Source organism: Orcinus orca, chromosome 3 (genome assembly GCF_937001465.1).
Source record: "Orcinus orca chromosome 3, mOrcOrc1.1, whole genome shotgun sequence".
Lineage (NCBI taxonomy): Eukaryota > Metazoa > Chordata > Mammalia > Artiodactyla > Delphinidae > Orcinus > Orcinus orca.
In genome coordinates, this window is record NC_064561.1 from 76808632 (window position 1) to 76827627 (window position 18996).

General features: G+C 38.0%; 1 protein-coding gene and 1 pseudogene across 2 annotated transcripts in view; one reads left to right on the forward strand and one right to left on the reverse strand.

Annotated features, from left to right (window-relative positions):
- Nucleotides 1-696: 696 nt before the first annotated feature.
- Nucleotides 697-18996, reverse strand: part of LYRM7 (LYR motif containing 7) — a 47490-nt gene continuing 29190 nt past the window's right edge. For both annotated transcript variants that reach the window (XM_033405842.2, XM_004279874.4), the window contains exon 5: nucleotides 697-5551. In XM_033405842.2, coding sequence (XP_033261733.2) covers nucleotides 5481-5551 — 71 coding nt within the window. In that variant the 3' untranslated portion in view covers nucleotides 697-5480. The remainder of the gene's footprint in view (nucleotides 5552-18996) is intronic.
- LOC105748514 (tubulin polymerization-promoting protein-like) lies at nucleotides 16455-18494 on the forward strand (annotated as a pseudogene).

An 18996-nucleotide genomic window follows, 5' to 3' on the forward strand; every position in this document is an offset into this window, starting at 1 on the left:
GTCTAGGTCTTTGTTCAAAAAAGAGGGAATGACCAATTATGCAATTGCTACTGACAGGGTGAATAAAGTAAGAAATGGGAACTGACCTTTGGACTTACCAAGTAAAGGTCAATGGTAACTGGGACAAGAAGGGTTTTAGTGGAGTGGTTGGGATTAAATTCTGATTGGGGTGTGTATAAGAGAGAATGGGGACAGAAGTGGAGACAGTAAATATAGAAACCTCTTAGAACAAAGAAGAGCAGAAAAATGGTGCTGAAGCTCAAGGTGGGGAGCTGGGGTTCAAGAAAGTTTTTTTTTTTGATGGGAAATATTTCAGAATGTTGAATGCTGTTGAGAACAATCCAGTGGAGAAAGGGAAAAAGATATTTGGCAGAGGAGGGGGACAACTGTAGGAGCAAAGTCTTTGAATAGCTAAGAGGGTTAGACTGATTCCAATATATAGTAACTTGGGATATGATCAAAGTAGCTTTACATGTTATCAGGAAAAGGACGGACCATTCAATAAATGATGGTGAAGCAAACTGTTAACTCATTAAAAAAAATAAAATTAGATCCCTCTCTCATGTCATAAATAAAAATAAATTCTAGATGACGTAAAGGCCCAAACATAAAAAGCAAAACTTAAACATTCAGAGGAAAATGTACTAGAATATCTTTATGATTTGGAGTAGAAAGAATTTCTTAAAAAGCTATAAAGGCAAAATTAATAAAAGTTTTTTTAATGAATATGATAAAAAAAAGTCCCAAACTACAGGTTTATCATAAACAGAATTGAAAGACAAGTCACATATTGGAAAAAGGCAATTGTACCACAGATAACCAACACAGGATTAATATCAAGAGTATATAAAGGATCAGTAAGAAAAAGCCAGACAACCCAATAGAGAAAAGTGAACAAAGGATATAAATACACATTCATAATGGAAAACTGTAATGACCATAAGCATGACAAGCTGATCTACCTCACCAGTAATCCAGAAATGCAAATTAAAACAATGTGATAGCTTTTCATATCCATGAGTTTGACAAAAATGAGAAAAGTTATATATAACAATAACAGTGAGGATATGGTGAAAAGGGACCTCTCACACAGGGTTGATTGGGGTATAAATTGGTACAGTTACTTTAAAGAACAAGTGAAAAATTCCTGGAAAACTGGAATATGTACATACCCTATGCCTCAACAGTTCTGCTTCTTGGTATATACCTAGATAAACTTTTACATGGGTGCAAGAATCCATGTGCTAGTGCTTTCAGTAAATTCATTTGCAATATCAAAAAAATGAAACAATACTATTGTTTATCAAGAGACATGGATAAATAAACTAGCTTATTCTTACAATGGAATAAGACATAAAAGTGAAAGACCTAGATATTTATCCAACAGTATAGATAAACCTCAGAACCTAATGTGTGATGAAAAGTAAGTTGCAGAATATATGGAGCATAACACCATTCACTTGCATTTTAAAGCCACAGAACAATACAATATATTGTTTTGAACACACACACGTTTGATAAAAGTATAAAAACAAGTACAGGAGTGATATCCACTGACTATAAAATAGTGATTATCCCTGAAATGAGACAAGAAAATAAAACGGGAGGTAGGATTTCAGCTTTACAGGATTTTATGACTTAAACGGAAGGAGATTTTTGTTAAACAAATGTGGCAAAATGTAACATCTGTCAAATGTGGGAATTAGGTTTACGAGTGTCTGATGTACCAGTTGCTGATATTTGAAACATTTTATAATTTAAAATTTTACATAAAAATCACTAGTAGCTTAGGTATTATTGTCCTTTAAAAATTATAAAACATTTAAACATTCAGGAGTTATCAGAATAAAAGTCCTCAAGTTACTAGTCCCCTTCCCCAAATCTCATTTTTCTCCCAGACTAATTATTAACATTTAGCATGCATTACTTCTATGTATTTATATACACATATGCATATATGTGTACAAAAATAGTTGTTTTGTATCTAAGTGGATTCAAAGAGAATATATATTCTGTGACGTGCTTCTTTCACTTGACATGTATATATATATACATATATATATATTCTATATCATACTTTTCAACTTCTGCATAATATCCCAGAGTATGAACGAGCCATATCTTCCTTCATTGTTCCCCTAAATTTGGAAATTTAGGCTGTTTAAACAATGCTGTAGAAATTTCTGTACATATACTTGAGGTGTACATTTATTAGTATTCTTGTGAGCCACTGGGATACATTCTGAATAGTATGTTTATTTTAAATTTTGATGTCAATTTCCCTTTCAAAAAGGCCCTATAACTTACATTCCTTCCTGAAATATATGAGAGTGCCCATTTTCTCACATGCGTATCACCTTTACATATACTGGATATGACCAGTTTCTTTAACTTTTGCAACTTTGATGACGAAAAATGTTTCCTTTGTTTTAACCTACATTTCTCTGACCACTAAATGGGTTAGTATTGCTTGTTTTATGAATTTCTTATTTATATCATTTGCCCATTTTTCCATAGTTATCTTTTGCTGAGTCTTAGGAACATTTTATATCTTAACTATTTTAATTACTACATCGGTGGCAAATTTCTCTAAACTTTATTTATAGTAGCTTTCACAGAATACAGAAGTTTTATATTTTTATGTACACATATCTGTGAATCTGTTGGGATCTTGATAGATTACATTTTAAAGAACTGTCATCTCTACAATTTTCAACTGTCCCATCTAGGAACACAGTACATCTTTCATTTTTAAGTTTTACAGTTTTTTTAAAATGTTGCTTCCTATTTTAGTTTAGTTTGCTATTATACACAGGATCTTTTTTCCATTTCATTTCTGATAGGTTACTCCTGATATATAGTAAAGTTACATTAATTTTTTATTTATCTACTTTCACTTTAGAAAATTCTGCTTAAGAAATGGAATTTTCACTTCTTTGTTGATCTATGGCTTTGTGTTTACAGTGAAATGATTGGTTTTGTCAATGAGTGTAGAAATTCTACCTATTCATATTATTGTGTGCTTTTTGGACATTGTACTGATGTTAAAATATGCAACTGAAGGCAAAATGAGGACCAACTTAAACACAATTATACTCAAATCTTAATTTCAATGTTCTGAATTAGATGTTATGCAAACTATCTCTCATATTTCCTTTAGCTTCAAATCTTTAGTGAAGGATTCTTCCCCACATATGCTTGCCAAATCTAAGTCTCCTGGCATACACCCTTTCTGACTTCTGCCAAAAGACTGTTTTACAAAGTCCTGCTGGGCCTCTGAGCCTAGATATCTGCAATTAGAATTTGCACCCACCCACTTTCACTGGGTTTCAATAGTCAAAGTGAAATGTTAGATGTGGGTAATTCCCTCTGGGAACATGGGAACCTTTTTTTTAACTAACTAAAAAAGATTTAATTAAATCTGACATTGTACCACAGAGAAGTCAGGCACTTAGATAATCATCATTCTCAAAATTTACTCTCTAGAATACTGACAATCTTTGTTTCACAACAGGCCAAGAACTCATAAATTGTTTTAACTGATCTAATAAAACTATTAAATAATGTTAAAATTAATTTGAAATATAAATATATGCTCTTTAAGGACAGGGTGCCAAATCTCTCAAAACTTTATGACAGTGAAACCTATTGTTGATATCCTGGTATATTACATAGGAACTGTACTGCATAGTCTTAAGGCACAAAATCACTATATATATATATAATACATATACATATATAGTATATATCTTAAAATGTCTAACGTACTAGCTTTAATAAAATAAACATCTGAATGATCATTTTTTATTTTATGTAACATGTTAGTTATTAATCTCTGTTGCTCCTAATGATAACTAGATTGTAAAAAAAAACAACTATTTTTTGATGAGATATTTAAATTAACATGAGTGAAGAATGGAACAAGGGAATTCAGGTTAAAGGAAAAAACTAGAAACTTCTAAAAATGTTAAATAATATTAAAACAATTAAAATATATATTAAATTTAAACTATTTTAGCCAACTTTCCTCAAAAGACATAATATAGACACTTACTGAAATAATAGTAAGTCAGAGAATTTACCAGTGATTGTGTCATGACGACCTTTAGCATTTTCTTATAAGGGCAAATTTCAAATCTGAAACAACGTTTATGTAGGTATAATTTCCATACACACAATAAGAAAGAGGCGTGAGACATAAAAAAATTATGTAGCAAATCTTTTGACCTATATAATCCATTTCGCAGACTACTAATCTCCAAAGTATTAGGAGGCATTAAGGGTAGTCTCTGGTTTACTGTTAAGTGTACTATGTCTAGGCAATTTTGATAATTTTTTTATCTACTAAAATTAAATTATTTTAAAACATGACATTTTATATTGAGCATGGCAATACCAATATGTTTGCCAACAAACAAAGCTCGCATTGAGAATCTTGTAAAACGCTTGTAAAATCTTAAAAACGCTGTATCATCATCAAATGGAAGAACTGACCAGTGAATGGAAGAGAATACACTGCTCACTGAGAAAACAGAATGGTAAAGATGCATAGATAAAAGAGAAACAAGAAGAATATTAAACACAGTTTTATAGTTCCTATCATTAGATGGTAGAATGCCAAGCTGTTCTGTGATACTGTCAATTTTGTCAGGGATGAAAAATGTTGGAGAAAAAAAAAAAAGCCATTTAGATTTTATTGATTAAAATGAAGAGGATGCAGCCATATATTACATTTTCACAATAAGGTCTAGCTGTGGTCTAAGTACAGCTAATTCTACTAAGCCTATATTATATAGTTGGATCAAGGGACACTATTTCCTTAAAAAATTAGAATTTCTTTATTCCACAGTTATGTTATGTGATTTTGACATTTTATTCATCTATCTTCAGAAGACTGATTAAAAATTTTCTTTTAGGAACAGAGATACACTCTATCTCTAAAAGGAAACTGTATAATTATTTGTTAGCTACAGGAATAATTTCAGTGCTTTAGGAACAAAGGCTGCCTTCTGTGGAAAGTTGGCACACACTGTGGTTTTTAGACCAATTCTTTTCGGGACTAAATGTTAACTTAATCTAATAATTTTAATCTAATAGTTTCATTTCACATGGGAAGAAAACCCACCAACCTGTCAAAACACTTCATTCTCAAATAGCTATGATAAAACCAAAATACTCATTAATGTCAAACAGAAGTGAATATGATATACCTCCCTAAGCATTTATTTCACTTTATACAGTTTGATTTTCAGTGAAAATGAAATGTCTTCTTACCTAATGTTCTTTAGAAATACTTAACTATGTTCTGCAGTTTTCAGCAATGTTCTTTCAACGTGAAACTTAATTATGAAACTATAATTTAATGCACTCAATTTCAATATGCCATTTCAGAGAAAAATATTTGCATTTCCAGGAGTTTAGCCAGAGTTATATACTTTAAAATTAAAAATGATAAAGACTTAATTTTATTCGAGAAAAATTCATTGCTTCTGAGTTGGTGCATCACAATACGGCACATTTTCTATAAGAAGGTCTTTCCTAGGGACCAATTCTGAAAGAAAAACAAGAAGAATATTTAACATCATTAAAATTAAAATAAAATGCAAATACACTCATTTCCCCCTAAAATTTGTAACAGTAAATTATCTAGTTTTAAAATAAATCTTCCCAGTGATATTTTATTTCAGTTAACTTCTAAGGTAGCGTTCCTGATTTTAAATGGAGATAGTTAATAGGACTCTCATTTCAGATTATACAAAAACATACATGACCGACTTAACCATTTACCATCAATTTATTAAATATAACTAAATAACTGACTAGAATTCAGCTAAAGCACACTGTCAGTAGCAGATTACAGATTAATGATAATTAAAACCATCAACTGGGGACTTCCCTGGTGGCACAGTGGTTAAGAATCTGCCTGTCAATGCAGAGGACACGGGTTTGAGCCCTGGTCCAGAAAGATCCCACTTGCCGCGAAGCAACTAAACCCGTGCACCACAACTACTGAGCTTGTGCCCGCTCTAGAGCCCACGAGCCACAACTACTGAGCCCACACGCCTAGAGCCCGTGCTCTGCAACAAGAAAAGGCACCGCAGTGAGAAGCCTATGCACTGCAATGAAGAGCAGCCCCGCTTTTCCGCAACTAGAAAAAGCCTGAGCGCAGCAACAAAGACCCAACATAGCCAAAAATAAATTAATTAATTAAAACCATCAACTGGAAAATTAGTTCATGCTACCAACTATATAAAAAGCAAGACCACTTTCCTAATTTAAAGATTTCAGTGACTTCCCTGGCGGTCCAGTGGTTAGGACTCTGCGCTTCCACTGCAGGGCACCTGGGTTCATCCCTGTTTGGGGAACTAAGATCCTGCATGCGATTTCAAATTTTACATAACAGTGGTTCTCAACTGGAGGTGTTCTGGGTGGTCACACCAACTGAAGAATGCTACTGGAATTTAGAGAGGAGCCAGGGATGTGTGGGATAGTCTGTGTAGTGCAGAACTATCTGCTCAAAATGACAATAGGGCCCCACTGAGAAACACTGTTCAACAACAAGAACAACAACAACAAATGCTGAGTCCTAGGGAAGACATCCTGCTGGAGTCAACTGAGGTAAAGCTCTTAAGATAGAAAGTTTTTAGAAGAGCTGAATCCAGGTGAACTGCCATGATCAAAAAATGCTCACACCAAATTCTATGAAATAACTTGCCTATATTCTTCAAAAAGAACAAGGTCGGGCTTCCCTGGTGGTGCAGTGGTTGAGAGTCCGCCTGCCGATGCAGGGGACACGGGTTCGTGCCCCGGTCCGGGAGGATCCCGCATGCCACGGAGCGGCTGGGCCCGTGAGCCATGGCCGCTGAGGCTGCGAGTCCGGAGCCTGTGCTCCGCAACGGGAGAGGCCACAGCAGTGAGAGGCCCGCGTACCGCAGGAAAAAAAAAAAGAACAAGGTCATGAAAGACAAAGAAAGACTAAGGAACTGCTCCAGATTAAGGAAGACTAAAAACATATACATACTACTACATGTAATGGCAGATGGCTCATAGGGACCTGCTGTGTAGCTCGGGGAGCTCTTCTCAATACTCTATAATGACATGTATGGGAGGGGAATGTAGAGAAGAGTGGATATATGTGTATGTGTGGCCAATTCACTTTTCTGTACCGTAGAAACTAACACAACATTGTAGATGAACTATACTTCAATAAAAAGAAAAAAAAGAAGCCTCACTAATACAATGGCATATATAATCATCAATTCTAGAACTTGGAATTTCAGTTCATTCTGATCTTAACCCAGTGTCTTTCCAAACTGAATATTGGCTAAGATGGGGCCACACTAATGAATAACACTTTCTTCTTATCTAGAAGTGAGTTGTAAGAACCACTGTAATTGTGCTGTTCCATTCACATGCATGCTTATCCCACAGTTCCCGCACAATATTTTTTTTTCAAAAGACACGGAGAATGTTGTTATATAATGGAAGAAATAAATAGAACATTCTCAAGTAACTGATTTATTCATTTTAGGAGAGAGTATGTATAATGAAATGCATTTTTGCTCAGAAATGAAAAGGGTCCTCTCTGCTACTATCAAACTTGTTTTTATAAACTCCTATTTTATATTTTATTTTGGTATATCAATCTTGAGTACTTTATTGTCAGGTCATCATTGGTAACCCCCTTCCCTATGACAGTACAGTGTGTACTCAACTTTGGAGTGTGGAAAATACATGTACTTGTTTTGTTTTCGTTTTGTTTTGTTTTGCAGTACGCGGGCCTCTCACTGTTGTGGCCTCTCCCGTTGCGGAGCACAGGCTCCGGACACGCAGGCTCAGCGGCCATGGCTCATGGGCCCAGCCACTCTGCGGCATGTGGGATCTTCCCGGACCGGGGCACAAACCCGTGTCCCCTGCATCGGCAGGCGGACTCTCAGCCGCTGTGCCACCAGGGAAGCCCTTGTTTTGTACCTGTAGTTTGGATATATAGTTGACATCTTTGTGCTCTGGTGTTTCAAAAATTTTAAGGCTGTAATGAGGAGTCACATTTACAATCATCAATATATTCTCTACAATGAATATGCTCCCTTAATTAAATCACGATGCTGGAAACACACACACACACACACACACACACACACACACACACACACACACACACACAAACATGATGATTGAATGCGATCTGTGTGACCTTCAATTGGACCCTAGACCAGAGATCCAATCCATTTTTTTTCTTCTGCTATAAAGGGCACTCTTAGGTCAAATGGAAAATTTGAATAACAGAACTGAATCAATGTTAATATACTGATTTTGATAATTATACTGTTGTCATATAAGAGAACGTCTTTACAAATTTAGGAAATACACAATGTAGTATTCTTAAGAAATACACACTGAAGTATTTCTCCAGATCTAAACCCAAGTGGGCTGTTATGATCTGAAAAATGCTCATTTGGGGGAAACAGTACATTATGCCTGTATTTAGCTTCAGAAAGTTCAAGAAAAAAATGAGGGAGAGATGATAAAGCAAATGTGGTAAAATGTTAGCATTTGTAGAATCTGGATAAAGGAAATTCACATATTCTTCAACTTTTCTTGCACCTTTTCTGTAAATCTGAATCATTAAAAAATATTTTAGAGATATTACTAAAATGAATTCAAAAGGAAAACTGAAATTCTCACAAAAAAATAAGTGATCTGACTAAAGATAATGCTCTTATGAGCCACATGGTAAATCTGGCTTACTGAAATGAAAACCAGTTAAATAAGTATTATTTAACCATTTTTTATATCTCATTTGCTGTTACCAAATCTTTGGAGGTTTCACCAGACAGCAAATTATAATTTAGGTTTTAACTTATTAACAATGGCAGTAAATTGTTTCACTTATCAAACATACATGTGCTTATTTTTTGCTAGACATTACATCACAAAATGAAGATACAGAAATAAATATATAATAGTCTCTTAAGTACAGCACAGTGACTTTAGTTAATAATACTGTACTGCATACTTGAAAGTTGCTAATAGAATCTTAAAAGTACTCATCCCCCCCAAAAAAAATTTTTGTAACTATGTATGGGGACAGATTAACTAGACTTACTGTGGTGATCATTTCAAAGTATATATAAATACAGAGGACAGACAGCAGAAGCAAGAGCAACTACAATCCTGCAGCCTGTGGAACAAAAACCACATTCACAGAAAGATGAAAAGGCAGAGGGCTATGTACCAGATGAAGGAACAAGATAAAACCCCAGAAAAACAACTAAATGAAAGTGGAGATAGGAAACCTTCTAGAAAAGGAATTCAGAATAATGATAGTGAAGATGATCCAGGACCTCAGAAAAAGAATGGAGGCAAATATCGAGAAGATGCGAGAAATGTTTAACAGACGTAGAAGAATTAAAGAACAAACATGTAGAAGAATTAAAGAACAAACAAACAGAGATGAACAATACAATAAATGAAACGAAAAATACACTGGAAGAAATCAACAGCAGAATAACTGAGGCAAAAGAACAGATGAGTGATCTGGAAGACAGAATGGTGGAATTCACTGCCATGGAACAGAATAAAGAAAAAAGAATGAAAAGAAATGAAGACAGCCTAAGAGACCTCTGGGACAACGTTAAACGCAACAACATTCACATTATAGGGGTCCAGAAGGAGAAGAGAGAGAGAAAGGACCTGAGAAAATATTTGAAGAGACTGTAGTCGAAAACTCCCCTAACATGGGAAAGGAAACAGCCACCCAAGTCCAGGAAGCACAGAGAGTCCCAGGCAGCATAAACCCAAGGAGAAACAAACACGCCAAGACACATAGTAATCAAATTGACAAAAATTAAAGACAAAGAAAAATTATCAAAAGCAACAAGGGAAAAATGACAAATAACATACAAGGGAACTCCCATAAGGTTAACAGTTGATTTCTCAGCAGAAACTCTACAAGCCAGAAGGGAGTGGCACGATATATTTAGTGATGAAAAGGAAGAACCTACAACCAAAACTACTCTACCCAGCAAGGATCTCATTCAGATTCGATGGAGAAATCAAAAGCTTTACAGACAAGCAAAAGCTAAGAGAATTCGGCACCACCAAGCCAGCTCTACAACAAATGCTAAAGGAACTACTCTAAGTGGGAAACACAAAAGAAGAAAAGGACCGACGAAAACAAACCCATAACAATTAAGAAAATAGTAATAGGAACATACATATTGATAATTACCTTAAATGTGAATGGATTAAATGCTCCAACCAAAAGACACAGGCTCGCTGAACGGATACAAAAATAAGACCCATATATATGCTTTCTACAAGAAACCCACTTCACACCTAGGGACACATACAAACTGAAAGTGAGGGGATGGAAAAAGATATTCCATGCAAATGGAAATCAAAAGAAAGCTGAAGTAGCAATACTCACATCAGATAAAATAGACTTTAAAATAAAGAATGTTATAAGAGACAAGGAAGGACACTATATAGTGATCAAGGGAACAATCCAAGAAGATATAACCATTATAAATATATATGCACTCAACACAGGAGCACCTCAATACATAAGGCAACTGCTAACAGTTATAAAAGTGGAAACAGTAACACAGTAATAGTGGGGGACTTTAACACCTCAGTTACACCAATGGACAGATCATCCAAACAGAAAATTAGTAAGGAAACACAAGCTTTAAATGACACAATAGACCAGATAGATTTGATATTTATAGGACATTCCAACCAAAAACAGATTACACTTTCTTCCCAAGTGCACATGGAACATTCTCCAGGATAGATCACATTTTGGGTCACAAATTAAGCCTCAGTAAATTTAAGAAAATTGAAATCATATCAAGCATCTTTTCTGACCACAACACTATGAGATCAGAAATCAATTACAGGGAAAAAAATGTTAAAAACACAAACACATGGAGGCTAAACAATACATTACTAAATAACCAAGAGATCATTGAAGAAATCAAAGAGAAAATCAAAAAATATCTAGAGACAAATGACAACGAAAACACAATGATTCAAGACCTATGGGATGCAGCAAAAGCAGTTCTAAGAGGGAAGTTTATAGCTACACAAGCCTACTTCAAGAAACAAGAAAAATCTCAAATAAACAATCTAACCTTACACCTAAAGGAACTAGAGAAAGAAAATAAACAAAACCCACAGTTAGTAGAAGGAAAGAAATCATAAAGATAAGAGCAGAAATAAATGAAATAGAAACAAAAAAAGACAATAGCAAAGATGATAAAACTAAAAACTGGTTCTGAGAAGATAAGCAAAATTGATAAACCATTAGCCAGACTCATCAAGAAAAAGAGGGAGAAGACTCAAATCAATAAAATTAGAAATGAAAAAGGAGAAGTTACAACAGATACCACAGAAATACAAAGCATCCTAAGAGACTACTACAAGCAACGCTATGCCAATAAAATGAACAACCTGGAAGAAATGGACAAATTCTTCGGAAGGTATATAACCTTCCAAGACTGAACCAGGAAGAAATATAAACAGACCAATCACAAGTAATGAAATTGAAACTGTGATTAAAAATCTTCCAGCAAACAAAAGTCCAGGACCAGATGGTTTCACAGGTGAATTCTATCAAACATTTAGAGAAGAGCTAACACCCATCCTTCTCAAACTCCTCCAAAAAATTGCAGAGGAAGGAACACTCCCAAACTCATTCTATGAGGCTACCAACACTCTGACACCAAAACCAGACAAAGATACTACAAAAAAAAGAAAATTACCAACCAGTATCACTGATGAATATAGACACAAAAATCCTCAACAAAATACTGGCAAACAGAATCCAACAACAAATTAAAAGGATATATATATATATATATATATATATATATAATCATATTGTTGTATACTTGAAACTAATATAGTGTTATATGTCAACTATACCTCAATTAAAAAAAAAAGTCTCCTCAGCTTCAAACAGTTCACAAGCTAGTGGAAAAGACAGATTAACCAAAAGTCCAACAAATAGTGGTTTAAGTAAGAGATTTAACTTTCTCACATATCAAGAAATATAGATTAAGGCAACCCTAGGCTACTGCAGGTCCTTAGTACCACCAAGGACCCAGGCTCTTCTTTTTTTTCCTGTTCTGCTCCTCTTCATGTATGGTTTCTGTCTTCACTGCAGCTGTCACATCACATCTGCATTCCAGGCAGGAAGAGGGGAAAAGGGCGAAAAAGAGAGTGCTAGCTCGGCCTCTGTCTTTTAACAGGAAAACAATAGCTTTACTGGAAGCAACATTCAGTAGACAGCTGCTTACACTGACCAGAAAGGTATCACATGGTCTGAGATATCACTTTTTTTCGTCCCCTGTCACACCGTACTCTGAACACAATTTTTCAGTTAGTGAGACAGAAAGGATATTGAGAGGCAACAACCCATTCACCCTTTTAGCTACACAACATGAATATGTACCCTTCTTCCGATATATAGAATACTACATCCGTTTACTACTTGACTCCTAAGATCTCATCCATGTTCAAATCAAGGATCTCTAGCTGATGTGCTAGCCTTTCCATTAGGTCCAGCTGTGGCTCACATGGTAGATACCTACTGGACCATAGTAAAGAATAAACAGGATACAGCAATAAAAACCTGGAATGGAAAACACATGGCAGTTACTGCTCCACAGCAAATCCTAAATCCTAAATCCTTCTGGACAGAGAAGCAAAAGCTCCTTGCTTTTGGCAGAGCAATAAACTCTAGTCAGCCAAACTGGCAACACCTAATCCTGTTTTCTGGGAGACCCAAAGACCCTCTATTGTCCACTGTCCTTCAAGGCTTCTGGTCTGTCCTCTGGGGGATCCAGATGGAGATATTACAAAAAATGCCCTTCTTTGAGGCTCTGAAGCTTTCATAACCCACTTCCTGTTGATATGAGTTAAGGGACCCAGGGATGGCCTTAAGAGTGAAAGAGAGCTAACCAAACTTGGGGTTTCTTGGCAATACAATTTATTCAAAAACTTTATAACTTCCAATCTATTTTTTTCCAGTCATTTTCATGTGCAAGTAGCCACAGGCAAACATGTTGACACAGTTACTAAGCATGAAGATTTTCATTCTCTGGTTATGGTCTCTATGCTGTCCCATCTCCTTAACTCTTAGCTTAATGGACACTTCTTAACACAATGAAAAACTATAGGCTCCAGTGAATAAATGCATCATATATCTGACCTTTGTCTGGCAAATGAGAAAGCTTGGGGCACTGATTTATATTAGAGCTAAAAGACCCCCTGCTTGTATTGGCTTTAGTTTTAGTGGATAGAAGCAACTGGCATTTTTAGGCCTGCAAGGCTCTAAATTATAGGACCCTCAATCAGATTCCAGGTTGTAGCAAGAAGTGTCCCTTCGCAGAGTAGTACTTCTTTCCATCTTTGCTTTGAAGACTGACTAGCGCAACCTGCATTAATCCTCTTTTTCAATATTTTGCTGAAAGCAGGAAGAAATAACAAGCACACACTGACATTCTGATTATATCCCTTATTGCTGTAGCTGTACTCCCAAAAAACAGTAAGTTGCACTAACCTTACATTCACTACTACATAACAAGGGCCACCAGCTTAAGGCCTGTAATGGTCAGGTCCATGTTAACAACACTCCCCTCTATCCCTGTCTTCCATTCAACTAATTTCACATTTTAGGTTGTGTAATTTTCAGTATCTCACTTCTGGCAACAACTTCTGTTGTTCTTAGTTATAAGTAACAGAAGCTGACTCTGGCTAATGAGGCAGAAAAGGTATTCATTAACAGTTTATTGGTCTAACTCAAGGAATTACTGTGAAGGCTTAAGAATCAGGCAGGCTTGAGTCTAAGCTTCCAGGAACAATGTCCAAAGACATACCATAGAACTGGCCTGATGACAAAAACTGCTGCTGCCTATGGAGCACTAGAAATAACTACCACTATTTCTACCCTCATGGAGCACAACATGCTATACTTTGGATGTTGCCAGAAACTCAACTTTACTACATCTGTTCCTGCTACCACATCAATGACACTTCTGGATCAGTAACTTGACTCCGCAACCACTGATGCTAACTCCTGCCAGCAAAATGAGTTCTGTGCCAAGCCTCTTTTCTCAAGCTCACTTCCAAGTACAGTACAGGTAGTGTGCTGCACCTATGTTAAATGCATGTGCCTGAGGTGCAAAGGAAACTGAGGAAATGAATATTCTAGATCCTATCCTGAGAATTTAGAACTCATAGAGATGGAAATTCCTGAAGTAAGACAAGGACATTCAAAAAGTGGTAAATAACCAGAAAAACTGTCAGATATTCATTACTCTATCCCTTCACACAATTTATCTTATTATGCAATCTTTGAAATCAAAAGGCATCCTACAATTGAATTTTTCTATATTCATTAATTGCTAATACTTTAATTAGGCCAAACATATTACAGTTATATTTACATGCAGTATACTATTTTTCACTGTGATTATTTTATTGATTATAAAATTCCTAACCTTGCTCTCTATATTAGATATCAAAGTACCAAAACAACATTAGTTTAGGAAGTTGTCAGATCTCAACAAGGAACCACACTAAGATCGTGATTTATTTCCTGTATTTTAGGCCCCTGAAAAAGCTTCTCTCTTATGGTCATATTAAATGTATCATTTAAAAATTAATTTCTTAAAATAAACATGTTTTAACTCAATTATGGCCCCAAATCAAAATTTAGGTCAAGATTTAAAAAAATAAATAAAAGAACAGAAGAGGAAGGTACATGTCCAAACTCATTTTATGAGTCCAGCATTAGCCTAATACTAAAACCAAACAAGCACACTATTAAGAAAATTACAGGCCAATGTCCCAGTTGAACATAGATGCAAAAACCCTCAACAAAATGACAGCAAACTGAATTCAACAATACATTAAAAGGATCATATACCATGATCAAGTGGCATTTATTCCAGAGATGCAAGGATTTTTCAATATCAGCAAATAAACGTGATACACCACATCAATAAAATGAAGGATAAAAATCATATGATCATGTAATAAATGCCAAAAAAAGCATTTGACAAAATTCAACATCTGTTTATGACAAAAACCTCTCAACAAAGTGAGTACAGAGGGAATATACCTCAACATAATGAAGACCATATATGAGAAGCCTACAGCTAACATCATACTCAATGGTGAAAACCTGAAAGCTTTCCCTCTAAGATCAGGAACAAGACAAGGATGCCTACCCACTACTTTCATTCAACACAATTTTGCAAGTCCTAGCCAGAGCAACCAGGCAAGAAAAAGAAATACAGGCATCCAAATTGGAAAGAAGTAAAACTGTCACTGTTTGAACATGACATGACATTACATAAAGAAAATCCTAAAGAATCCACCAAGAAACTGTTAGAACTAATAAACAAATTTGGTAAAGTTGTAGGATACAAAAGCAATACAAAAAAATCTGCTGCATTTCTATACACTAATAATGAATGGAATAAACATCAGAAAGAGCAATTAAGAAAAAAACCCTATTAACAATTGCATACAAATGAATAAAATATCTAGGAATATATTTAACCAAGGAGGGAGAGACTGGTACCCTGAAAACTATAAGACACTGATGAAAGAAACTGAAAACACAAATAAATGGAAAGATATTGTGTCCTCATGGATTGGAAGAATTAATATTACCATTAAAATGTCCATACTACCAAAGGCAATCTACACATTCAATGCAATTTTTTTTTTTTTTTTTTTTGAGTTACGCGGGCCTCTCACTGTTGTGGCCTCTCCCGTTGTGGAGCACAGGCTCCAGATGCGCAGGCTCAGCGGCCATGGCTCACGGGCCCAGCCGCTCCGCGGAATGTGGGATCTTCCCAGACCAGGTCACAAACCCGTGTCCCCTGCATCGGCAGGCGGACTCTCAACCACTGCGCCACCAGAGAAGCTCTCAATGCAATTCTTATCAACATTTCAATGCCATTTTTCACATAAACAGAACAAACAATCCTAAAATTTGTAACATGAAAGACCCTGAATAGCCAAAACAATCTTGAGAAAGAACAAGGCTGACAATATCACACTTCCTCATTTCAAACTATACTACAAATCTATAACAATCAAAACAGTATGGTATTGGCATAAAAGAAAAACAGCACACAACAACCACCAAAAATGGAACACACAGACACAGAGAAAAGATCTGTGGTTGTCAAAGGTAGGATCAGGGTGTGTGTGTGAAACAGGTGAGGCTGGTCAAAAAGTATAAACTTCGAGTTATAAGACAGATAAGCTCTGGTGATGCAATGTACAGCATGGTAACTATAGTTAAAAATACTGTATTGTACACTACAAAGCTACAGTAATCAAAACAGTGTGGTATTGGCACAAAAACAAACATGGATCAATGGAACAGAATAGAGAGCCCAGAAATAAATCCATATACCTATGGTCAAATCTTTGACAAAAGAAGCAAGAATATATAATGGAAAACAGTCTCTTCAGCAAGTGGTGCTGGGAAAGTTGGACAGGTGCATGTAAAATAATGAGGTTAGAACACACCCTCACACCACACACAAAAAATAAACTTCAAATGCCTTAAAGACTTAGACATAAGACATGACACCATAAAACTCCTAGAAGAGAAGAGAGGCAAAGCATTCTCTGACATAGATCATATCAATGTTTTCTTAGGTCAGTCTCCTAAGGCAATAGAAATAAAAGCAAAAATAAACAAATGGGACCTAATCAAAGTTACAAGTTTTTGTACAGCAAAGTAAACCATAAACAAAATGAAAAGACAACCTACAGACTGGAAGAAAATATCTGCAAATGATATGACTGACAAGGGCTTAATTTCCAAAATATACCAACAGTTCACAAAACTCAACAATTAAAACAAACCCAATTGAAAAACGGGCAAAAGATCTAAATAGACATTTCTCCAAAGACATACAGATGACCAATAGGCACATGAAAATCTGCTCAACATCACTAATCATTAGAGAAATGCAAATCAAAACTACAGTGAGGTACCACCTCACACCAGTCAGAAGGGCCATCAGGAAAAAATTTACAAATAACAAATGCTGGAGAGGGTGTGGAAAAAAGAGAACCCTCCTACTTGTTGGCAGGAATGTAAATTGGTGCAGCCACTACAGAAAACAGTATGAAGGTGCCTCAAAAAACTAAAAATAGACTGGGTCGTTCGCCTGCGAGTCGCAGAGGCACCTGCTGCAGCTGCCGCATCTCTGAGCATGGCTGACAGCAAGCCCAAGCCCCCCAAGCCTGCCAACAAGACGCCCCCCAAGTCCCCAGGGGACCCCACGAAGGACAAGGCAGCCAAGAGGCTGTCACTAGAGTTGGAGGACGCCAGCGAAGGGGGAGCCACCACGGCCCGGAGCCCAGCGCCCTGGAGGAGGTTTACGGTGCACTGGTACACCAGAGCCACCTGTAAGGAGATGCATGGCAAGAACTGGTCCAAGCTGTGCAGGGACTGCCAGGTGATCAATGGCAGGAACATGACACCGACATGGACATCATCTTCAGCAAGATCAAGGGCAAGTCCTGCAGGACCATCACATTTGAGCAGTTCAAGGAAGCTCTGGAGGAGCTGGCCAAGAAGAGATTCAAAGACAACAGCCGTGAGGAGGCCACCCAAGAGGTGCACAGGCTCACTGAGGGCAAGGCCCCCATCATTTCGGGGGTGACGAAAGCCATCTCCTCGCTCACCGTGTCGCGGCTCACGGACACCACCAAGTTCACGGGCTCCACAAGGAGTGCTTCGACCCGTCCAGAAGGCACAAGGGCAGGGCGGGCCACGTGGACCTGGTGGACGAGTCAGGCTATGTGCCGGGCTACAAGCACGCGGGCACCTACGACCAGAAGGTGCAGGGGAACAAGAAGCCGGTGGGGCCTTCTCCTGTCGCCCGGTCCCCCCCGCCGCCTCACACTTCGTTATATTCCTGTGCTTGCAGGCAGAACTCTGACCCAGGGCTGGACAGCCGCGGAGGCACCAGGCCTCCCTCCCCGGCGGACCCGCACTCCCCTCGACCCCAGCTTTGGCCCCGACTCACCTTTCCTAACACAACTGCCTCGTCCCTGCCAGGAAGTGGGCAGATGACCCTTTCCAAAGTGTCTCCCAGGGCCAGACCACACCGGCCACTGGTTTGCAGCAAAGGGGGTGTTTTAAAGGAGCTGGTGGGCAGACGCTGTCTGGGGGTGCTGACCCGCAAGCGCCAAGGCACCAACCAGCAGCACCGATAAAGCAGACGGAGCCCTGGACAGGGCGCCGCAGTGCCCAGAGAGCACCACGCAGGTATGGGAGGCAGGGCACACCGTGCACGCTTGCACACCCACGCACACATGCACGCACATACATTCACCCACGCATGCACCTACGCACACACTCGCTAAGCACCCACAACACATGCACACGCACACACGTAGCTACGCACGCACCCACGCACGCACACGCATGCACCCACACGCGCTCAGGCACACAAACCGACGACCACGTCTGCGCTGATGGCGGGCGCCAAGCTGAGGGCTACAGTGCAAAGGAAGAAGCCTCCTCTGTCGCTCAAAGTGACTTGAAGTGTGATGTCACAAGATTTCAAAATGGAAACTAAGGGCAATTCATTTCGCTTCTCTGAGAAGAAACAGGAAACAGTGATGCATGTTTATTCTCAGAATGGCTCAGGGAAGACTCAGAATATTCCGTCTCTGTGACTCCCTCCCAATGGCCCCTGTCTCCCGGCCCTGAGCGGGGAAGACCCCCAGGGGCCGGCCCTGGACTAGAGGCTGCGGGTGGCCTGCCGGCTCTCTCCTTGCTCCTCCGGCCGCTGTGGTTCCTCTGGCCTCTCTGGAACCTCCGTGAGCAGCCTTCCCCGTCCTCCCTGCCCTGGAGTGCAGAAACCGCAGGGCAGGGCCAGGCCAGGGGAGGGCCAGAGGCCGGCAGCATCTGCAGGGTTTGGTTTCTCTGAGAGGCCAGAGGTGGGG